The sequence below is a fragment of the Neovison vison genome, chromosome 7 (assembly GCF_020171115.1).
Source record: "Neovison vison isolate M4711 chromosome 7, ASM_NN_V1, whole genome shotgun sequence".
Lineage (NCBI taxonomy): Eukaryota > Metazoa > Chordata > Mammalia > Carnivora > Mustelidae > Neogale > Neogale vison.
The window spans coordinates 199,902,413-199,924,806 of NC_058097.1; the positions used below are offsets into that span (position 1 = coordinate 199,902,413).

At 62.3% G+C, this 22,394-nt stretch overlaps 1 protein-coding gene across 2 annotated transcripts; it reads right to left on the bottom strand.

Moving 5' to 3' along the window:
* Positions 1 to 1,450: 1,450 nt before the first annotated feature.
* Positions 1,451 to 20,784, bottom strand: ATG2A (autophagy related 2A). 2 transcript variants are annotated; one of them, XM_044259622.1, is made up of 41 exons: positions 20,541 to 20,784; positions 18,312 to 18,474; positions 18,069 to 18,221; positions 17,809 to 17,911; positions 17,249 to 17,384; positions 17,007 to 17,105; positions 16,607 to 16,703; positions 16,354 to 16,518; positions 16,107 to 16,247; positions 15,321 to 15,558; positions 15,091 to 15,235; positions 14,904 to 14,996; positions 14,337 to 14,495; positions 13,978 to 14,221; positions 13,543 to 13,639; positions 13,271 to 13,430; positions 12,583 to 12,725; positions 12,359 to 12,498; positions 12,086 to 12,246; positions 11,296 to 11,446; positions 11,000 to 11,199; positions 10,818 to 10,898; positions 10,481 to 10,587; positions 10,297 to 10,389; positions 9,218 to 9,288; positions 8,915 to 8,991; positions 8,188 to 8,352; positions 7,938 to 8,064; positions 7,644 to 7,855; positions 6,849 to 7,057; positions 6,443 to 6,578; positions 4,840 to 5,046; positions 4,553 to 4,654; positions 4,388 to 4,472; positions 4,159 to 4,291; positions 3,996 to 4,068; positions 3,726 to 3,808; positions 3,348 to 3,469; positions 3,048 to 3,202; positions 2,044 to 2,196; positions 1,451 to 1,960 (listed from the first exon to the last, which is right to left on the bottom strand). In XM_044259622.1, exons 1-41 carry the CDS (start codon positions 20,709 to 20,711, stop codon positions 1,724 to 1,726), a joined length of 5,787 nt encoding a protein of 1,928 aa, XP_044115557.1. In that variant the 5' UTR covers positions 20,712 to 20,784; the 3' UTR covers positions 1,451 to 1,723. The 2 variants fall into 2 exon arrangements, with proteins under 2 accessions (XP_044115557.1, XP_044115556.1); XM_044259621.1 differs by having other exon boundaries at positions 8,182 to 8,352.
* Positions 20,785 to 22,394: the final 1,610 nt, after the last annotated feature.

Here is a 22,394-nt window from a genome sequence, read left to right on the forward strand (position 1 = left end):
GGCTGTAGAGGTCTGACGGCTTGGGGCAGGCTCTTACCTGGGTGTCTGGCTGGCCCTCGGGGCGCGAGGAGGAAGTGGGGACGCCCTGGGCCCTGGGCCTTTTGAGCCGTTGGCCCAGCCCCTGGCGATGGTTAATGATTACCCTGCTGCCTGTCCATACGGAGGGCAAGTGTGGTTCGAAGGGCATGGAAGCCTGGACTGTGCCCAGGCAGGGTGGGGCACTTCTAGGAAGCATCAGGCTGGGCCCCCATCCATCCTTTCTGGGGCATCAGACGCCCTCCCCCTCATTTCGGCTTACTGGCCCCAGTGACCATGGACAGAACTTCTGCTCTGTTCATTTGGTGCCAACACAAAGGGGACACCAAGGACCCAGAGGGGACTGGGGGGACCTTTGCTCACCCAAGAGGTGTGCAGATAGCAAGTGAGGGTTCTCTAAGTCTGTGCCTCTTAACCTGAGCCTCAGTTTCCCCACAGGCCCACCTGCTTCCGTGCAGTGCTCGTGGGGAACCGTGGTGGGGTATGATCAGATTAGCTCCTTGTTCGGAAGCAACAAAGTATGTGTGTGGGGGGGGGCGGGGGGCAGTTTACGATGGGCATTTTCCCTACACCGTGTAAGTCTCTGTGCAAAGGTCCGTCAGGAGCCCTGCTAGCCCGCGCTGCCCCCGCGCCCCTCGCCTCTACTGCCCTGGAACTGGGACCTCAGGGCAGGGGCTTGGGTCACCAAAAAGCCATCTGCTAGGGATGGCCAGAGCAGCCTCCTGAGGGTGCAGCCTTCTAGGAATGGCCTTGACTGACCCTGCTAGTTGCTGTTAGGGATTACCAGGAGGGACCCGAAACTCAGAGACCAAGGGCACAGCCTCAGAATACATGGTCAGGGTCTGAACCTTCTTGGGGTACCCCACAGCCTGACCCTTTGCTCCGGCTCAAGTGTCCTCCCAGCTGTCCCCTCACCCAGGCCCTAGGTAAGCCTGGATCCTGGGCTCTTGCAGGGCTGGAGGCAAGAAACATGGTCTGGGTGAGGCGAGCTCCAGGCCTCCTCTTTCCTGCTGCCCTGGGCTCCTGCCACAAAGAAGCAGGGCCGATGGCGAGGAGCACAGAGCAGGGACAGTCGCGGGAAGGACTGTGGGGGCGGACAGTAGCTAGGGCCAGTTTGAACCTGCTGGGGAGGTGTGGTGACCCCTGCTGGTAACAGGGGAGGTCCTGGGGCAGAGGTGGGGATCTGGGTATGGGCCAAGGTCAAGGCTGAGGCTGGGGCAGCGCAGGCACATAGGACAAGGGGGATGGCGGTGGGTGCAGTTTATTCCACGTCATGCAGACACGGACCCACACGCTCAAGGAGCTTAAAAATACATTGAACCACACAGTGTCTGTCCCCTACCTCCCCCCAGACACAGAAAGACACTTGGCTGAGTGGGGATGGGGTCTGAGGGTCCAAAGGCCTCCGTCCTGGGACAAGGTGGCAGTGTGGGCCCAGGTGGTGGTGGAGGCAGTGTCCTTTCTCCCCAGAGGAAAAGTGCAGAGACAGGGCTGAGGCCCCAGGCAGGGAGGCCTCATTCTCACAGCGATTGGCAGGTGGGCCGGGCAGGGTCCTTCCAGAGCCTTCCCCTGAGGGCTTGCCCGGCTGTGGACCGAAAAAGCTCTGGGGAGGCGCAGGAGCCACGATGGCCCTGGGGCTGGCTGGGCAAAGAGGGCGGCAGCGCCCGGGGTCCTGGGTGCCCAGTGCTCAGTCTTGGCCTTCATCTGAACGCCACTTGAGAGCGTGGTCCTTGTGTGCGTCGGGAAGGATCTGGTTTCGCATGCCCCCAAGCAGACTGGAGGTGGCCTCCGTGGCGAGAATGAGGGGCTTCACCACAGTGGGGGGCAGCTGGCGGATCACGCCCCCGACGGCGCCCGTCAGCCCCTTCTGCTCGTGCCCCCGGGAGGCCACATCACAGATGGTCTGAGCCGTGTCCAGGATGCCCTGCGGAAGTCGGAAGTCAGCCACTGCGGGGTGGGGGGTGAGGACGTGGGTGTGGGACTGGGAGAAGGGCAGGGTCGCATCACCTCTCGAACGGTGTCATAGGCCTTTGCCACACCCTCCCGGAGGTCCGCGGGCTGGTGGCCCTTTCGTAGCCTCCGCACTGAGCGCTTGTCCTGCAGGGAGCGGGGGATGGGCGCGGCTGGGGACAGGATGTCGTACACAGTCTCAGCTGTGGCCTGAGGGAACACAGAGGGCACCCGATGAGGAGCCAGCCCAGACACACACCACCCCCAGCCCTGACGCCCCCAGGCCAGCCCCAGAGGAGCGTTTGTCTAACCCCTGGCCAACCCGGGGTGGGGGTGGGGGGGCATCCCGCTTCCACCTGCCCCTTGGCCCGGCTTTATGTGCTGCTCCTGGGGGTCCTGCCGATGCTTCCAGCACCCAAGTCGGGGGGCTTCAGGTGGAGGGCATGCCTCCTGAGGGGATCGTCCTCAAGTCCTCTGGAACCCCAGCCCTCCTTGGGTAGACCACCACGCGTGGGCCCTTGCCCCATCTGGGGGTCTCTCTGGGGCCTGCTTCTCCTTCCAGCCTCCTGGCTGGACATCTCGCTCCGGCCTACAGGGGGCTGCGCATGCAGATCCCAGAAAGCACCGAGCTCCCCATCATCTGCGACTTCATCGGCCGTGACCGCTGCAGAGGCCTGCCTCCCCTCGCCCTCCTACTGGGGTTGCAGGACTCCCGTGCCTCCCCAGGGGTCTGTCTCTGGGTCTGGCAATGTGCGGGGCTTGAATGAGCGAGGGCCAGTCTGTGCCTCAGTTTTCCTGTCTATAAACAGAGCCATAGCCCCCTCCCTCCTCTCCAGGAGCTGGCCAGGAGCAGACACGGGAGGCTGCAGGGCGCCCACACTCTGAGGGCTTGCTGTGGGAGTCACCAGGCCTCCCCCGTGCAAGACTGTGTCTCAGAGAACGAAACCGCGCCCCCAGACCTGCCATCCTCAGCAGTGCTTCGGGGACGGATTGGGCACCGTGGGACAGATCTGCTCTGTCCAGGCCTGGAAACACGGGCCTGGAAACACGAGCCCGCTTACCTGGATAGCCTGCACCAGGCGGTTGCTGAGTTCCAGGGCGGCCGAGGCTGTGGATGAGCCAAAGGAGGCGGCCCCCCGCTGCAGCCCCCGCATGAGGCGCCCATCCTTTCTGTACTGCTCGATGGGCAGCCAAAGCAGGTCCCGGAACCCTTGGACTGCAAGCACGGGGTCGTCAGACATGCCCGAGTCTGTGCAGCCCGTGCTGACCCTGGTTTAGGACCTCCTCCCTCTCCCCCGGGGCAGCATCTAGGCTGCCCCAGAGTCAGAGCCGCTCCCAGGGCCCCCACAGCCACCACTCACAGAGCTGGACCACCGAGTGCATGGGGCCCACCCCTCCCAGCAGGCCGGGCAGCTGGTTCTTCCGGATGTCCTGCAGCCACTCGTTGAGAGCGTAGCCCAGCACCTTGTCCACGCCCAGCAGTCTGGAAGAGGAGAGGAGAGGAGGGTCTGCAGGCAGAGCCCCACACGGAGGGCCAGGGCCTGAGGTACCCCCCAACTCTCCCCAGCAGCCGCTCAGCCCAGTGCAAAGGATGACTGTGCCCACTTGACAGAGCGAAAACTGAGACCCCAGAGGAGTAATGACTCGGCCAAGGCCATGTAACCTGTCAGGATGCGGCAGGGGGAGACGGGGGACCCTGAAGGGAGGCTGGGGATGCCCGAGGGGATGGGGGGGCTCACCCATGTCGGCAACAGAGCCGCTTCAGCTTCAGCTCGGAGCAGTTGAGCTGGGCCAGGCCGATGAGGAGGCCGGCGAACGTGCCCTGGGGAAGGAGAAGGGATTCGGGGGGACGCGGGTCAGTACAGGGTGCCACCCAGCCCATCGGAGGCCCTGGGGACCGACTCAGCCGCCAGTACAGCCCGGATGCAGGCCCCGGCCACACCCGGGCAGAGTGGGGACCCCCGAGAGGGATGGTGCACACGGCCACTCCACGGAACAGCCCCACTTACCACCTGGTCCATGGTGACGTGCTTGCCGTGGTAATCCAACCAGATGGGCACCTCGGACGTGAAGCGGAACTCCCTGGGGGTGGAGGGAGAGCAGGCTTGGTTCCCGCCCCCGCCCCCTGCCCCCCGCCGCCTGGGCGACGACCCCCAGCCCCCCCCACACTACCTGAAGTAGATGGGCTGCTGCTCGGCTGAGCAGCTGTGCCCACCGCCCGCCGCCTCCCGGGAGCCGGTCCTCTCTGCGTGCTCAGGCAGGCCTTCCTGGACACTGCTGGGCTGGACTCGGGTCTCGGGGCGAGCTAGGGTGCGGGACATCGGTGGGGGATGGACCCAGGGCTGGTTGGGAGGGGGGAGGTGGGGGGCCCGGGCCCTCCCCTCCCAGCTCAGCTTCTCACCCTCAGCGGACGTCTCTGCCGAGACCACGGGGTGGATGCCAGCCGCCAAGCTGGTGAAGAAGTCCTTGAGGAAGAACAGGGCGTCCTGCCGGGGAAGGTGCTGGTCAGGGAGGCCCAGCGGCTGTGGGGCTCACCGCAGGACCTGCCCCTGCCTGGCCTGCTCACCTGGTCCACGTTGAGCCGCAGGGGCATCAGCGAGACTCGGAGACAGCACTCGGGTCCACCCGGGTGGGTGGCGGGGGCCACGTGCAGCGCTTTGATGGTGAGCTGGGGGGCAGAAGGCAAGCTCTGGGTACCTGCCAGGCCCTGGGCCCCGGCCCCCACCCTGTGCTCAGCCGTGGCTGCATCTGCACATGTTGCACCCTTGGCTGGGCCCACCTGAGCCCCGGCATTCTCCCGGGCCCCCAAACCCCCAGGCTCTGCCCAGGGTGGCCAGCGGGGGTGGCCGGTACCATGTTGGAGTGGGCGCGGCGGGGCATCCGCTCGCTCGTGTGCAGGTACAAGAACTTGTTGATCTGGGAGGCGGCCAGCCGGTCTCGGACCTCCAGCTCCTGCACAATGAACACCTGGCGGGACAGCGGCCGCTCCTCTGGCTCCTGGCTGGGGGCTGCAGGGCCTGAGGTGGGCTCCGCCGGGTACACCTCGTGTTGGAAGCTGACCTGCGAGACCGACGGAGGCCTGAGTCAGGGAGGCAGCACCCCGCCTCCCCCAGCCCCACCTCAGCCCTGTGCCGGGCTGCCTCCCCGTGGTCGTTCCAAGGGCATTTCAAACTCCACTTGGCACACTGAGCTCTTGACCTGAAGCTCTCCCCTGAAGCCACTGGCTTCCAGTTCCTTCCTATCACCCAGGAGGCCCCCGTGTGCCTGTCACCAAGCGCCAGCACTGCCCTCCGCCTCTCCATCACCAGCCGCCGCCTGGCTCCGCCGCACATGTCTCCAGTCTCCTGGCACCTGTGTCGGCCTTCACCCCTGCCGCCAGGCTGCTGCCCCCTCACCCCAGGACAGCCTCCAGCCTGGACCCCTCGGCCCCTTCTCCATTCACCCAGAGGGATCTTCATCCAGCACCCGCCCACCCACCTTGCGCCCTGCAAACACCCCCTTGGGGCCTGGAGGGGCCCAGCCTCTGCCTTGCTCTGGACACGCCAGCCCCACTGGCCTCTCTCTTGCACCTCGAACAGCTCAAGGCCTTTCTCGTCTTTGGAACGTGGCCCTGGCCTTCCCTCTCCCCCACACCCAGTGCTGGCTCCCCAGCCCCACTGGCTGCAGGGAGTCCCCGAGTTTTCCCGGCACGACAGCCCCGTGTGCTGGGGGAGAAGGTCCGCATGGGCTCGCCCTCAGGGAGCGGGACCTCCGCTCACACCACCTCACGTCGGCCTGGCAGCCCACCCAGCCTGTGGTTCCTTCCCATCCAAGTATCTCCAGAAACGGACTGTTGTCCCCAGATCTGTGGCTGCCCCTACCCTCCCTGCTTGGCCACCGTCTCCTGTTGACTGCATCTCAATTCTGGTAAAATCCAAAACCATCCTGTGGTCTGCGGGGCCATAGGCCTCCTGGCTCCTGGTCAGACCCACGGCCACCCTCCTGGCCTGGCTGCGGTCCCGCCGGCCACATGCCCCCACACAAAGCGGAGATGCTCGTGGCCAGTGGCCCTCATGCTGACACCCTCAGGCCGCCCCCTCCCACGGGTCTCTGTGCCAACAACACCCTCTCAAGAAGACGCGCGGCTCCTCCCTGTGCCTCGCCCCGCCCTGGCTCGCCTTCCCCAGACATTTATCTCCTGCCACACCGTACAGATCCACAGACCCGTAGCTCCCTCCACTACCACACATTATGCCAGGGAAGCGGGGCTTCTTTCTGCCGTGCTCACTGCTCCCTCCAAAGTCTAGAACAGCACCGGGGGAGTGGCATGGCTGCGCCCTGCAAACACTCAGGGACATTGTTCCTGACCGGGGACTCGGAGCTAAGTGGCCGTGGTGGAGGGCTGGCTGGGTGCCAGGGATGGCATGGCGGGCCTGTCCCCCATCCAGGTGGCTTTCTATACTGAGCCCCAGCTCACCTTGCTGAGCTGGATCTCCATGAGGACGTGGTGCTGCCTCCCACTGCCCCCCTGCGTACGCCAGGAGTTCTGGGGCCGGTTGGGACCGGAGCAGCGGGAAGGGGAGCCCCTAGGGCCCATGAAGCTGCCTCTTGCCCTAGAAGAGGGACAGGGAACAAGCTGACTCGGAGGGACTCCCTTCCTGTCAGAGCAGGCCCTTCAGCGCGGGGCAGGAAGCCCTCTTTGGCCTCAGCCCCAGGGGTGGGTGTGGGGGGCAAGGAAGGAGAAAGAACAGAGGCCACTGAGTCAAAGACACGGCTTAAGATTATCAGCTGCTGAAGGTCACAGCTGACCTCCAGCCCAGGCCCCATCTCCTGGCCGGGTGGGCCCCATGGCCCTAGTGGCCGCCTGCACCCGTCCTCCTCACCTGTGGCCAGGGTGGGGGCCAAAGTCCCGGCCGCCATAGAGGTGCCAGACGAGCGAGACCTCCCGGAGCACCACACGGCTGCTGGGCACAGGGAAGTGGGCAGGTGCCCGCAGCAGGTCCGTGCTGCCCAGGGGCCGGGAGAAGTACCCGTCCTGCACGATGATGGGTCCGGGATGCAGCTGCGTCACCACGGGCTCCCCATCTCGGGGCTGTGGGGGGTGGGGATGAGTCAACGTATGTGCACAGACACCTTCCCCAGCCCAGGCCACCCTCTCCCAGCTTCCTCCCCATCCTCATTATCTCCCCCCCCCACCCCGTTCTGGACAAAAGGTGACTCTCCTGGGTCACCATCCCCAGAAGCTGTGTCAAAGTACCCTGTCCTGGGGGCCGGTGCGGGGGCGGGGTACCCAAGTGCCCCGTGCTCTTGCCAACCCTATCTGCCTGGGCCTGGGTCTCGCTTGCATGTGACCCTCCCATTGGCTCCTGGGGACCAGCCGGTCCGCACCCCACCAGTCAGACGGTTCTGCCCCTCCTGCTAACCATCCAGCTCCTCTTCCTCCCTTCCCTTGATGTCCTGTCCTCGGCCCTGGATGTCGTTCTTTCTCTCTTCCTCTGGAGATCCACTTGCTCCCTCAAGGCCCAGCATTCACAGGGACTGTCAGGGACCCAGACCCGCCTCCCCGGTGGCAGAGACCACCTTCTACCCCTCTAGCAGCAGGAGCTCTAGAAGGGTGCAGAAGGAAGCCACCCTCTCCTACCACTTCCTGGCCCTGCCCAGCCCGCCCCCCCACACACCGGGATGCCGAGGCCGGGAGCGTCAAGGATGCAGAACTCATCACTGTCCAGAGTGTCTCCATCTCCGTCTTCCTTTTCATCTTCCTTGGCCTCTGAGCGGGACCCCAAGCTGCTGGCAGGGGCCACGACAGGGGGCAAGTGGGGCTGGGCCCCGCTCCGTTCACCTGGGAAGAGGTAGACTGACACGGGCGAGGCCTGAGGGAGGGGGCCACCTGCGGAGCGAGATGCCAGTTTTGGAGGGGATGGCTGATTTGGGTGCCTGATTGTCCTCGGGCCCCAGAGCACCCACCGCACCTGAAGGCTGGGTCAGCTCCCGTAGGCTGCGCTCAGTGTCCAAGAGGGCGTCGGCCAGGTCCCGCTGGTTGATGAGGGCTGTCTCCACTGGGGGGCAGGAGGGCAGGGAGGCAGGGCTCTCGGAGAGCTGGGCCAGGCCGGGGAGGGGTAGGGTGAATGAGTGACAAAAGGAGGGGCGCTGCCTCCTCCTCCTCCGATGCCAGGGTGCTGGGGGAGTTCCCGGAGGCACAGGGCCAGGCCTCACCTGTACCTTCTGGCCGGCGATCTCCGTGGGGCTGGGGGGCCGGGGCGGGGGGTGCAGGTCGCCCTCACTCATCACGTACTGCAGCAGGTTGACCAGCAGGGCGCAGGAGTCCGCGCAGCTGTGCACGCGCACCACATTGTTGGAGCAACGCAGCTCGAACAGCGGCTGGCTCTGGGGAGGGGTGCGGGGTACGGGGGGGCCATCAGGCGGGGCTTCATCCCCGCCACACACAGACGGGGCTCGGCCTGGTCTTCCCTGGGCTGGGCAGCCTGCCGCCCAGCACCTCTGCTGAAGGAAGGAGCAAATGGAGCCCAGAGAGTGAGGGGGCTTCCCTCAGGGCCACGCAAAGAAACTGGAGTGCCCTCCCCCCGAGACCGTGTTCCAGGGCCCGGTCGTCAGTCGCTCCCCTCAGCCTGGCCACGTGCAGCCTGTTACCTCCATCTGACCAGGGAGGACACAGGCCCCACAGGGCCCGCTGACTCCCGATACACTGCTTCGGCCCTGGCCGCAGCTGCCCCCTGGTTGGGGGGGGTTCACACGATGGGCCGCCGTGCTGGCAGGGGGACTGGCCCAGAGCCCAGCATGGAAGGGCAGGCAGTGACTGGAACCTGAGCCCAGACCCAGGGAGCAGAAGGGATGAGACGGTTCAAGAGGAAACGGTGACCGCCTGGAGGCTTCGCCCTCCCAGCCCCTGCAACCGCTCTGGCTCTGGGGGACTCTGGGCAACACTCACCAGCTTGCCCTCGGTGCTCCCCTTCCAGGTTTTAATCACGAGCTCCAGAAGGTCAACATCCAAGACACAGACATAATCTGCAGCAGAAAGCGAGAGAAGTTCCAGTCGCTTCTTCACGCTGAGCCCCTGGCCCAGCACCCAAGCGGAGAAGCGGGCGTTGATCTAAGCGCAGCCCTTGGGGGCGGGCAGGCGCGGGTGCTGAGACCGGGCCAGCAGCTGGGTGAGGCTGTCCGGCTGCTCTGGGTGCGGCCTGGGGCTGTGAGCCCTCAGAGGGGAGGGGGCCCCCGTCCAGGCCCTGCCCACCTCGCTGCAGGTCCAGGGTCTCCACCTCACACTTGTCGGACAGGTATAAGGCTGAGTCATCGAGGATGAACCTGGTGGGGAACAGGGCTGAGAAGGGCCCAGGAACCGCTGCAGGGTGCAGCTCCGTGGGAGCCACAGGACGGGGGCCCCCAGAGACAGGCAGAGGGGCAGCCACAGGGGGTCCCAAACCCACAAGCAACTAGCGCTGGGTACCCTCTGGCCTCAGTGTTCCTCTCTGTACACTGGGCCTGTCTCCTGGGCCGCAGGCCCCGAAACAGTGCAAGCTCGCCTAGGTCAGAGGGCAGAGAGTGGGCTCCCAGTTTCTCCCGCTTCTCTGCCTCATCTGGGCCTCAGGGCGGCCACAGGAGGAAAATGTCCTGCTCCCTTACCGACTCTCCCACAGCATTCACTGTTCTTTCAAAGTCAGTCCTTATTTTAGTGGCAACATGACATGAGCTCCTTTAAGATGTTCTAAAACACAGGACTAAGAAATCATCTCTAATCATATTCTCTAATCCCGAATTCTGAAAAAAGCACCCTATGCATTTTCTTTTATCTGCTCTGTGAAGCCACAGAGTATACAAATAGACCTTCATAATTCTTAAAAACCACCACCACCACACAGAGCTTTCTAGCTCAGGTTTTCAGTAAACGCTGCATCACGACGGCTCTCGTGTTCTTCAATGTCATTCTTCAACCTGCCTTTAATGGTCAGGTAAGCCACATTTACTGACTCAAGTTGTCATTTGGGGGCATTTAGGTTATTTACTATTTTAAATGATACGACAAAGGCATTGCATTCCGCCCCTGTTATCTGTGTATCCTTAGAACAAGCACGTCTGTGAGATGATCAGCTTAGAGAGCACAAATGCTTTTAAGGCTCTGACAAGGAGCACAACTGTCGTCCAGGAAGGTGGAATCAATTCTCATTCCTGAGCAAGGAATAGTCACCCAAATGTACAGAAAGGCTCAGGGACAGGCCTGGGGACACATAGCAGGTAGGCAGGACCCTGGGGGAGTAGCAGCTGCAGCCCAGTTTTGGGGGCGGCGTGTGTGAGCTGGGTGGAGGTGGTGCGTACCTGAGCAGGAAGGTCGAGGTGTCCATGATGATGTTGCTGGAGAGGGTGAAGGTCTCAGCGGTGACAAGGACACGCACGGGGAGGTAGAGGGGCCTGGAGAGGTGGGTCACACATGTGCTGGGGTGGGCTCCTTACCGAGAGCCTACCCCCGGCCCCTGGCTCTCGGCCCACCCAGCCTGGGTACCTGTAGTCCACGGCGCAGGAGAACAGGTGAGTGTGTAGGACAGTGATGACGGTTGGGGGCAGGTAGCCCAGCACTGGGTCATCAAGCACATCTAAGAACTCTAACAGCTTTGGGGGCCAGGACGGGAGGGGTGGTGAGGATCAGGAACCTCTTCCTTCCTCTAACCACCTCTCCTCCACACCCCCCCGCCCCAGGATGGCTCCCCACGTGCTGCCCATCCCTGCTACCATACCCCTTGCCTTCGCTTAGAAGTCAGCTCTGGCCCAGCCCAGGCCCCTCACACTGGCCTCCACCTCTCCAAGCCCAGAGACCGCCTGCCCACACTACTTTTGCTCACCTGGGAATGCCAGCTTTGTTCTGGAAGAGCCATGAAGTGGCGCAGTGTGGCCCTGTGCAGCCGCAATGTCACCAGGAACTCCTGGAGGTGGGACACAGTCAGCCTGGGGTACCCAGACCACCAGGCACCAGGAGGCAGTAGCCTCAGCCAAGCGGATAGACTAGAAGCAGGCACTGTTGTACCTTGACATTCTTGTGGGGGTCCAGATGGATGCGCACAGCTGTGGACAGCATGTGGGGACCCCGGCCCTGGCCCCTGGGGCCCGAGGCTCCCCGTTCAGTCACCCCTTCCTCCGACGGGTAGATGGTTGGGGCCAGCTGGGCCGGAGGGGCAAAGCTGGGCGGATCCAGGCGACTGGGCAGCCGGGAGTCATCCACAGTCGCTGGGGAAGCAGCTGGTGAGCCCCTGCCACGCTGGCTCACCGGCAGCCCTCCCACCCCAGGGCCCTTGGCCCTCCGCAAGTCCCCTCCCTTCACACCTCGGTGGTAGAGCTTTGCCTTCTCCGCTTCCAGGCAGAAGTAGCCGAGTCCCGGCTGGCCTCGGTACTGAGAGACGCTGAAGATGGTACCTTGCTCCACATCCAGCACCAGCTCCCCATGTGATGTCTCCAGCCGCTGCCCAACCTCGTCCTGCACACAGAGCATGGGGCGTGGCCTCACCAGGGCCCTCCCCCAGGGGCGTGGCCTCCCAGATTCTGCCTACATAGGAACTGCTCTAGCTCCACCCAGATTCGCTGACATCCCAGAGCAGCACTTGTTTTTTTTTTTTGTTTTTGTTTTTCCCTTTTTAGAAAGAGAGTGGGAAGGGGCAGAGGGAGAGGGAGAGAGAATCTTTTTCTTGGCGGGGTGGGGGGCATCTTAAGCAGACTCCATGCCCAGTGTGGAGCCCGACACGGGGCTCTTGAGATGATCAAGAATCAGACCCTCAGCAGGCTAAGCCACTCCAGCACCCCATCACTTGTGTCTTTTGCCAGAAGGGGAGTCATCCGTGCCCCACTTGCCATCTGACGTGAGACATTACCACCCCCCAACCCCCGGACCTCTGGTATGACACCTTCCGTACAACAGGGGCCAACAGGGTGCGTTGGGATGGTTGGGGAGGCATGGGTGGGTTCTGCTGGCCAGACACACCACTCAAAGCCACACTGGGCTTTCATTTCCTAGATTCCCAAACTGGAGCTGCTCACACTGGTCTTCCTCTCCTGCCAACGGTGGGTGGGGCACCAGCACCAGAGTCAGCGGGGCTCACCTCCCTGGGGCTGCCCTCACCTTAGTCTCACAGAGGGCTGTGATCCGACCCTGCAGCACAGTCACCAGTGTCGAGAAGGTGCTCTGGGAGCGAGGACTTGGGGACTCAGGGGCAGGGGGCTGGGGAGCGCCCGATGCCCCTACTGAGAAGAAGTGGGCATCCTCTTCATCGGAGTCTGAGTCTGGAGTGAGATCAAGGAGCCAAGTGGGAAGGAGACCTGGGAGGGCTGCCTGAGCCCTGCCCAGCTCTGGGTGGTGGGGAGCGCAGGACCCCAGTTGGGACGTCCCTCCTACCCAGCTTGAAGGCTGACTTGCACATCTTAAAGTTGTCGTGCCAGAAGCCCGAGGGGCCCGGGAAGCCAGCGGGGTGAGTGGCGGGGGCGGGGGCGGGAAGCAGGTCTGCAGGCTCCCACATGAGCAGGTCGTTGTTGATCCTGGGGCAGGTGGAGGGACAGTGGCAGTGAGGGTGACCCGCCCCCGCCTCCCCACACCCCCCCCACCTGTGCCCGAGTTTGCACCTGTTGTACAGGCTCTCGTAGACCTCCTTGCTGGGCAGGAAGATGTGGGCGCTGGGCAGGAGCACTTCTAGGCTGCAGCGTGACAGCGCCAGGGCCCGGCTCTGGAAGGTCCTCATCTCCTCGGGGTCTCCAGGAATCACCATCTGGACAGGCGAGCGGAGAGAGGCATCTGAGAGACTGGGCTGCGATGAGGGAGGGCCTCAAGGAAGTCAACTCCTTTCTCCTCATGGTGATAAGCCTGTGACACAGGTCACTGTATCCACTCTTAAGACGAGGAAACTCATCCGTGTGTGACTCTGAGATTACACCAGTTCCAAGAGGACGAGACCACTGAATGGAAGAGCCTAGATTCAAACCCAGACCACGGGGCCCAGAGACCAGGCCCTTTACTGTCTCTCACTCAAATCTCAGCACCCCCAGAGAAGAGGATGGTGAGGTCCAAACATACATTGTCCACAGACGTGGTTCTGACCTTCCCGATCAATGACCTGTGCCGTCCGGGGCCTGCCCTCACCAGTGTCCTCATGCCCAGGCCCCAGGAGCCGGGGCCATCTGATTCCCCACTGGTCTAAGATGACGGAAGAGATGACATTCTTGCTAGTGCCAGGTCACATCCCCTGGTGCCTCAGGCGGTCCTGTCCTCCTGTCCCACAGCCACCAAGTGGCTCCCCTGGGTTCGGGGCCTTACCTCCTCCGTCTCATACATGGTCCTCTTGGAGGAGAAGGGTGAGGGCTCGGGCTCCCGCAGCTCACACGGACTCTCGGCCGACCGCTCCAGCTCCTCTCCCTTCTCGGGGGCCGCTTCCCACTGGGCGCTGCTCAGCTGGGGATGCAGCGTCACCGCTATCCTGCCAGGGCACGGGACTGTCACTGGCCTGCCAGGCCCCCTGAGCCCCAGATCCCACCTCAGGAGCTAAGCGCTCCTCTCCCGCCCCATGCCTTCCAGAGCCCCCCACTTACTGGGGCAGGAAGTATTTGTGCCCGGGGCTCTTGGGATCCAGAGCTTTGGAGACCCGAAGGCAGGGGACAGGCGGCTTCTCTCCATCTTCGTAAGTGCCTGGAAGGGAAGGAGGAGCAGAGGTTGTCACAGCTGCCTCTCCCCATTCCTTCCCCCGTGGGAGGGGAGGTTGGGGGGGCCTGGAACCTCCACCTCAGTGACTGTCCTTTATCATTTACAGGCCCGTGCTCTCTCTTACACCCACAAACTGTTGCAGACCAGCAACAAAGGGCCCGCTCTGCCTGCTCTCAGGCAAGCCTAGAAACAGGCAACTCTGGTACCTCACGGAGCTGGTGAGGCTTGGGCCAAAGACTGTCCCGATGTTGCCTCATCCCTTCCCCTCCTCTCCCACGGGCCTGAGGCCCTGCCCTGGGGACTGTCCCCTGGGGGGCTCTCACCATGCAGGTCGGAGCAGGTCAGTTCCAGGCGGGTGGGGATCGGGGGACCAGGACCACTGTTCAGCTCTGACCGGAACTGGGGCTCACTCAGCTCCAGCCGCAGCTGCTCGGCCCGCACGGCCCGGCCTGCCCAGGGGTCCCGCTCGGGCCGCAGGTCGGCGATGGGGAAGCGCAGCTGCAGCGTGGCCCGGGGTGCTGACAGCCGCACCACAGTCTGCTGCTCGGCAGCTGGTGGGGGTTCTGTCTGCAGGAGGACGGCGGGGGTGGGGGGGGAATCAGAGCCACTGCTGGGGGCCCTGCCATTGTGGCTGCGAGCCAGAGGGTCCGCGCCAGCTCCCTGGCCCAGCCGGGTGTCTTACCAGGAGGCCAGCAGGTGGCTCGGGAGGGGGTACGGTGGCCAGGCGCAGCACGGCAGCCAGCCGGTCGAGGGACCCCAGCTCCACATCCGCCTGGAAGTCAGCCAGGTCCAGGGCCAGCTCGGAGTGGCAATGGCAGGTAGCGGGGCGCCGGGGTCGGCTCTGAGGGCGAGGATGCTCAGGTCAGCGAGGGCTGTGGGGCAGTTGAGGGCAGGATGGGAAGGGACGCCCTTGAGCAGAAACAAACACAGAGCCCTCCCCGATGGTGGGAAGGAAAGTTCGGGCAGAGGATCTGGAGAGCCTCAGCACATTGCCTGAGAAGGATGACCATATTTGTTTAATAAAAGCCACCCCATATTTGGAGACCCGCCGGGGTTTGCCCAGATGAGCCAGGGAAGGGGCAACCGGGCACAGAGGATGCCTTGCACAGGGCCCAGCCCCCGAGGGCTCCCAGATGGGGAGGCGTGCTCCGGCTGAGCACGGGCACAGGCGGTGGAGGCGGGGAGCAGGGAGGTACTAACAGAGGCTGAGAGGCGGGAAACAGCCAGGGGGTGGGGTGGGGTGGGTTACCCTGGACACCCGGCGGAGAGTCTGTGTATGACGCAGGTGGGCACAGGGCCGAGCTGAGGCCTGGGAACCGAGGCTGCTGGGGAAGCTGAGGACCTGTCACGGGACACAGGAGGCCAAAGTCAGGTTGAGCTTCCAGACCCGCCGGAAGCTGTAGGCTCCGCTGTGCACACCGGCTCTCGGTCCTAACCTCCGTGTACTCAGGCTCCGACGTGTCCCTGGGCCACAGACACTCCAGCACCTCGAGCTGCCCGAAGTGCACTTGTGTGCTGGTAGTCCGCCGGCCCTTGCCCGTCCGCAGCTCCCAGGACAGCTGCACAGCTGTCCCCGTTAGCCTGTGACGAAGCAGCAGGGTATCAGAGGTTGGGCTTATGGGGGTGGAGGGAGTCTCTCTTTGGGGTCCCTGCCTTGGGCTTGTACCGGACATGGCTACAGGGACAGGCCCTCTGGAAGCGCGGCCGGAGATGGTGGAAGTCACGGGAGCCGAAGAGCCCATCTTTGGTGGCATCAAACTCCGAAAAAAAGTGGGTGGTGAGGTCAGGTGGTCCGGAAGATGGGGCAGACGTCTGCAGCAAGGTCAGGGTCATACCCCCCAAGGTCATCTTCACCAGCGAGTCCGGGCGCAGGGTGTCCGGGAGGGGTGTGGGGGCCATCTTGCCTGAGAGGACAGAGGTGTCACCAGGGACTTCCCAGGGCTCATGGGTACCCCAGGTAGAGGGCTGGTCAGACACCGGGCTGAGGGCTGGGAGAAGCCCCAGCCCTCAAGGACTGTGACTCTGGCATGGGGCTTGGCAGGGCGGGGCTAACCCAGAGCCTCCTTAGCCAGATACCGACCTAGGCTCAGTCCAACCCTCTCAAGGAGCTGGAGGAACAGGGGCATAAAGCACTCAGACTCATACCTGTCAGACACAATCCCTCAATAAACATTGGCCAAACCTCATAGCCTGGCAAGGCCAGATCTTACTAGAACCTTTTTACGGAAAGGGAAACTGAGTCTCCAAGAATTTAAGTGCCTGGCCCCAGATCACTGACTTTGAAACCTGGCCTTTATCCCCTGTGGTACCAGCCTCCCCCCCACCCCGAGTATCCCCAGGGAACCAAGTCACCCACGGTGGGCCGTAGCATCAGTGGGGGCCTCCTGCGGGCACATGACATCCCTCGGGCACTGAGGCCTCCTCCGGTTCCTCTCGCCCCGGGAGCACTCACCAGTTGGGTGGGCATGGGCAGAGAGCCGGCGGGAGGCCACATCGCTGTGCATGGAGGACCCCAGGTCTACATCCGAGAGGGAGAGCTCGGAGAGCGCGGAGGCCACACTGCTCGTGAGGCCCGCCATGGAGAAGAAGAGGTCTGCGGGCGAGGGCAGGGGAGGTCAGGGAAGGCCACACTTGGCCCCCGGGAGTCCCGCACCCGGGCCCGCTGCCCCGACAACCGCCAGGTCTGGCCCCACGCCCACCAGTACTGTCCGGGTTGGCAAGAGGGTTGCTGAGGGGTTCTGGGCTGAGGGGCTCGGCCACAGCCCCTGCCTGCAGCTGCTGGTTCAGGTCCTGCTCTATCAGCCACAGGTCTCCGGCACCTAGCGGGCGGCTCTTGTTCAGCTTGTCAACCAGGCCCCCGGGGTCTACGGAGGAGGACGCGTCCTTGTGTCGGTCCAGCCCAGCCGGCCCCTCCCCAGCCATCCCAACCTCTGCAGAGCCCGGAGGCCTCACCTGCGAGGCTCACGGCACTGAGCAGTTCTTGAAGCTGCTGGAGCTGCTGAGGGGTCAGGAGCAGGTGCAAGGAGCCCAGTTGTCCAGCCACCTCCAGCTGGGGACAGAAGAGGCCAGAGGGGCCCACCATGGAGCCTACACCTGCCGCCTCGGCCCTCTGAGAGCCGCCGCCCACCTGCCCTCACCCAGAGGAGGGAGAATGCCAGTTGCCAGGCTGAGCGCCCTCACCAAGCAGCTATGTGACCCTGGCCACAACTTGACCACTGAGCCTACTTCCCTACTGCCAAGAAGGCAGTAACTTTCCCCCATCAAAGAGCCTGCTTTGTACGGGGTGTGGGGAGTGCCGAGGAGTATTCTGGGATGGGGCCCGCTCCCTCCTCCATGGGGGCCGGGGACCCACCTTGGGGCCTGGGAAGGCCTCATTCTGCTTCAATTTCACTGTCAATTCCATATACCCTGAGCAGCTGCCGATCTGCAAGGGGGGTTTCGGGGGATCTTCCTGGAGGCAAAAGGGTACAGGAGGGAAGGGATTGAGAAGATGAGGTCAGACATGCTCAGAAGGGATGGGGCCCAGTGGGGCAGGCGGACAGGAGAAAAGGTGGGGATGAGAGAAGAAAGTGGCCGGGATCCGAGCGAGCCCACCTGCGCCGGAAGCTCCTCGAAGTGCAGGCGGACTCCTGCCAGCTGCAGCAGCTTGTGCAGGAAGGCGGGAGGCTGGTGCACGTCCACCGGCGGTGCCTGGCTTGGGTCCCGCACTGCCTCATCACAGTACTCCAGTCTGGCGAGCGTAGGATCAGCCCTCGCCCCAGCCACCGCAGGCTGGAGCCCCTCTCCCCACGCACTATTCTGTTCTAGGGGTCTGCGGCCAGAGAGGCTGGCCGACAGAGCTGGCCCGTCACAGCCAGACCATACTGGACCCCCAGGGCCAGCCGTGGCTCTTCAGACCCTCCGTGTGTAACCTGATCCTCGGGAGCCCCAGCCACCCTGGACCGCCAGTACCCCTTGGCCCCTGGACACCACTCCGGGCTTGTAATATGGTTTCCCTCCCACCATGGCCACCACCCAGTCCCACCCAAGCTTTGCCGTGCTGCTTCCCAGGAGCCCAAGCTGGGGAGAGGGGCAGGGGCAGGGCCCATACTGTTCAGCAGCCCCTCACTGCCCCTTGTCTGCACCCCAGCCCACCCCTCGGGGCACGCCCCTACCTCTGTACGTGGACTTCTACTGCCACGCCGTGCTCCCCATCACCCGGCGAGTGCTCAACCCTCACCACAGTGTCCAGGAAGGTCACCTTGATCCTGCGCAGCACTGAGGGATGGAAAGAGGTCTCAGGCCAGTTGGGACAGCAAGAGGTAGGCAGAGTTTCCCGGCTGGGGCGGCCGTGTGGCCATCCTGCTGTCTGGGGCCCCCGTCCTGTGGGCTACGGAGGGGCAGACAGCAGGATACCCACGAGAGGCCTACTTACCAGTCTCAATGGTCTGGGCAAACATTTCCAGGCCCTCCAGGGGCTGTGGTGGCTCAGAGGGCTCAGGGAGCCCATCCCGGAGGCACTCCTGAGCCAGCTGCAGGCTCGTGGTCATGCACGAGGCCCAGCTCTGCGAGTCGGCAGCCCCTGGCCCTGCGAGGAGGAAGAGGGTATCAGAAAGGCAGGCCTACTCCTACCACCGGGCTCCCCACGCCCGCAACCCCAGCCTTGCCCTGCCCTCACCAGGGCCCTGGCGAGGCTGCAGGGTGAGCTGGAGGCCTGACACGTGCACAGTGCAGTGGTCGGTGAGCAGCGCGGCCCAGGGCACGGCCACCTCGATAGAGCCCACGAAGCCTTCCACCAGCTCCAAGGGTGACTCGATGGACTCCAGCACTTCGTTCACGGACTAGGAACGGGGAAGAGACAGAGCTGGCTCAGGGAAACCCCAAATGTGGCTGTCTCCTTGGCTGCCACACTCCTTGTTGGTCTGCCCTGATGCCACACTCCTTGTTGGTCTGCCCTGACCCCGGAGAACTCCCTGGTTCTCCCGGCCGCCACCGTGGGCTACTACAGAGTTCTGCCACTGCTTTGGCTGGTTCCTACTCTTGGTCCATCCAAACGTGCTTCATCCTTTAAGCCAGAGGAAGGGGCAGCTGAAGCATGAAAAGGAGGAAGCCAGGCAGAGAGGATGGAAGGTAGCATGCTCCAGGCATAGGAATGGCATGTGGAAAGGCCCAGCGGAGTGCAGCACCTATGTTCTCTCTGGGCAAGGAGTTCAAGGAGTTCAAGGGAAGGCTGGCAGAGGACTGGACTGAGCCAGAGGTGACCCCCGCTCCCAACTCCAAACACTTGGTGCAGCTGTACCTCTTGGAGATACAAGGCTGAGAGCCCCTGGTTACCAATGGGGAAAGAGCACCACTGCCATCAGGGAGCTCCGTGAAGGCAGGAAGCCACCTGCCTGGTCCGTGTTATCGCAGGTGCTGTATGGTACCACCCAGAGAAGTTGGATCCAATAATCAACAAACACATGGCAGAACTAGAAGGCTTATAGAGGTCAAGCTGAAACTCCTTACCCAGAGATCCACAGATGGGAACTGAGGCCTAGAGAGAAGGAACTCGTTTAATCACTCAGTGTACCGTGAGGACTGCAACTAGGAAGACAGGCCTCTCTCCTCACCCCATCCCAGGCTCCCCACGCACTGGGCTTCTTCTGGGGTCTTCCTGGCGGGGGTTGCAGGCTGAGCCAGTGGGAGGAGGGGCTGGCTATGAAAGGACCTGCTTTCCACGGGGTGGGGGGGGGGGATCTCCTCCCTGGAGGCCAGCCCAAACTACAAAGAGGCAGCCTAGAGGTCTTTGCCATTTCTTTCAGGCCAGCCTAGAAGTCAGAGGTCAGAGATTCGCACAGAGGTCACTAGGATTCGCAGACAAGAGGTTATCAGGTGTCCCCAACTCTGGGCTTGGCGGTCTCCCTCTGCCCCGACATTTGCTCAGCAAGTCCTGGCCTACCCCTAAAGCTCAGCTCTTCCTGTCCCAGACTGCATTTAGCCCGAGAACCCTGTCTGCCCAGACAGAAATTGCGCTGAGAAGCCCCGACCCCATGCCCACCCCTGCTGTTCTGGAGTTGGGGGGCAGAGCTGACCCAGTGCCAGCCTTGGCCTGACTCCTCTAACTGGTGGCTCCTTTGCAACTTCCCAGTTTGGCTGAGTTGTGAGTCACTGCCCCTCACCGCCCCCAGCCTCAGGCTTCTGACCCAGACCTCCTTCCTCCCTGCCTCCACAGCATCTCCCTAGGCCTCCTCCACACCAGAAGACGAACCTCTCCACCCTTCCTCAGGGGCTTGCCGGCAGGTAGGGAGGCTGATTCCCAAGCCCCTCCCCAAACACCACTGGGTCCATCCCACTCTCCCCAAAGCAGGAAGTAGGCAGCCGCAGCAGTCACACGAGGTGTTGATCAACACGGGTGCTGACGCGGTTGTTGACATCCACATCCTGAGGCGGACGCCACCCACTTGGCCCAGGATCGGAGGGTCAGGAGGTCAGAGCACCTTTCCTACAGGTGCTCCCGGCAGGACTCTAGGCCCCCACCAGCCTTGCCTGCCCGGCTAGCTGCACGGCCCCAACTCTGTCACCGCCCTGGTCCCGTCCTGTCAGAGCCCCCTAGTTCCTTCGCCTTTCTCAGCCCCGAAAGACCACAGTTCTCAACTCGGGCCCCAAACTCGATGTGCTTATTCCGGCATTCCCCAGACAAGTGACATCCCCCTCCTCAACCTCACTTTCTCCTACGGTGAAGTGGAGGCAGGGATCCCCTTCCCACCCAGCTTCTGGCTCTGAAGCCGATCAGTCGCCTGGAAAGGGCCTGACTCCCACGGCTTCTCCACGCCCTCTGCCCGGTCCCCCAGCCTGACCCTTTAGCCAGGATCCTCAGGTCTCTGCACACCGCCCCGGCTTCCCGATCTCGGGCCTCGTTCCTCACCCAGATCTCCAGGTGGATATCCCGCAAGGCAACGCTGCCCTTGTACAAGTCGAGGCTGAGCTGATCCAGGCTGAGGTGCTCCTGGAAGAAGTGACCCAAGTAGTGGTGCAGCAAGTAGCGGCATACCCGCTCTTTCACACAGTTCGACCATGGCCACAGCCATCGTGACATCTCGGAGACCGCCGGGCCCAGGCCGCCTCTCCTCGCCGACCGCCGGCGATCCCTGTCCGGCTTCGCAGTTCACTAGAGCCCCCGGCTGTCCCCGCCGCTTCTCTCAGCGCCAGGCCGCGCCCCCGGACCCTCAGCCACGCCCCCCACGCTCACTGCCATTCGCCGTTGTAAAGGGCGAGGCCTACTGATTGGCCGTGGGGGGCGGAGTCTTCGAGCACGAAAAAGGGACTGGGCTCTCTGCATGATATAGTGCTCCCAAGCTTGATTTACGCCTGCGTAAAAATTCTGTGTGGGAGGACCTTTAGCCTCCCTTCTACGGGCTCTGGGAAGGCTGGGGCTTGAGGTGCCAGCCCCGCAGAGGAGTGCGCATGTGCCGACTCGCCCACCTCCTTGAGGTAGTTGGGGAGTATTTAAAGGGACGGTGTCTCATCAAACTTCCCAGCAAGCTTCCCGGGGGGATGAGTCTGTGTGAAAACTCCTCCTGCTCGCGTCCTAGAAACAATGTAGTGAGTAAGCGTTTGCATTTTACAAAACGCGTTTCAACTTTTATTTCATTCAATCCTTACCATCCTTTAAGGTGGCGGTTTTACAGATAAGAAAACCATCTTAGAGATAAGAAAGCAAGTTTACAAAGGTTGCTGTAAGTTCATCGCCAAGGAAATCTTTTTTCACCAGTCCTCACCTGGAATGCCGATCAGGAGATTTACCCAGCCTCCTTTCTCTCTGCATTTGGTCAGGCCTCCAGCTTCTCTGAAAAAAAACAAAAACAAAAACAATAGTTTTTCTTATCTCTAACCTAAACTTAATAACGAATGGATTCTAAACCCCTTGGGCAGGGTTCTATTGGTTTTGCACAATTTTTATTTATTTAAACTTTTTTTACATTTTTAAGTAGTTAAAAAAAATAGGATTTCATAACACTTGAAAATATCCTGAAATTCACACGTGAGTATCCATAAAGTTTCAGTGGAAGGCAGCTACACACACTCGATTAAGTACTGTCTGGGTCCCGCAGCAGAGCTGAGCACTTGGTGCAAGGTGGGGGGGGCGGTTGCAAAGCCTCAAATAATTATTTTCTGGCCATTTACAGAAAGTTTGCCAACTCCTGCTCAAGAGGGTTGGTCACCCAAGCCCTCTTACATCATGGGTGACTTAAAGGATACCCACAGGTAATTATAATCCTCTTTTAGCCTTGCTAGGGAGGTGGACTCTACTGCAGTCTAATGCTGGAAGTCAGCCTGAAGCAAGGGCAACTGCCCTGGCCTGAGGGCAGGGACCTGGTTTTCAGTCCTGTGTGGCCTCAGGCAAGTTACTGTTCCTCCAGGTGTCTGTTTTATCCCCTTGTCGCCTGGGGTTGGGTTAGTAGGTGGTATAGCTCATTTTCTTGGAAGGGACTAAGGAATAACCTCAAAGAGAATTCAGGGAAGCACTGGGAAGGTTCCATTCAAGGAGGCAGGCTAACAGGAAAATACTTGTGGAATGAATCAAAACATCAGCCTTTCCCCGTGACAGGCCAGGGGCAGTGTTGTATTCATAGCACATGTATTAAGTTCGTAATAATTAAAGTGATAGACACCATGAATGGAGCCTGTGTGATGTCCTGGGCCACAGCCTTGTCACTTTCTAGACATTACTTCATTTGCTCTTCAGCACACCCTTGGAGAGAGGTACTATTAAAATCCC

What these genes read in the sequence shown, in the direction of transcription:
- ATG2A (XM_044259621.1), bottom strand. Translation starts at nt 20,711, where the DNA reads ATGTCACGATGGCTGTGGCCATGGTCGAACTGTGTGAAAGAGCGGGTA. An exon ending in TACGAGAGCCTGTACAACAG is followed by an intron (nt 12,499 to 12,582) that starts GTGCAAACTCGG and finishes CACCTGCCCCAG; the next exon opens with GATCAACAACGACCTGCTCA. An exon ending in GGCCCCCACCCTGGCCACAG is followed by an intron (nt 6,579 to 6,848) that starts GTGAGGAGGACG and finishes TCCCTCTTCTAG; the next exon opens with GGCAAGAGGCAGCTTCATGG.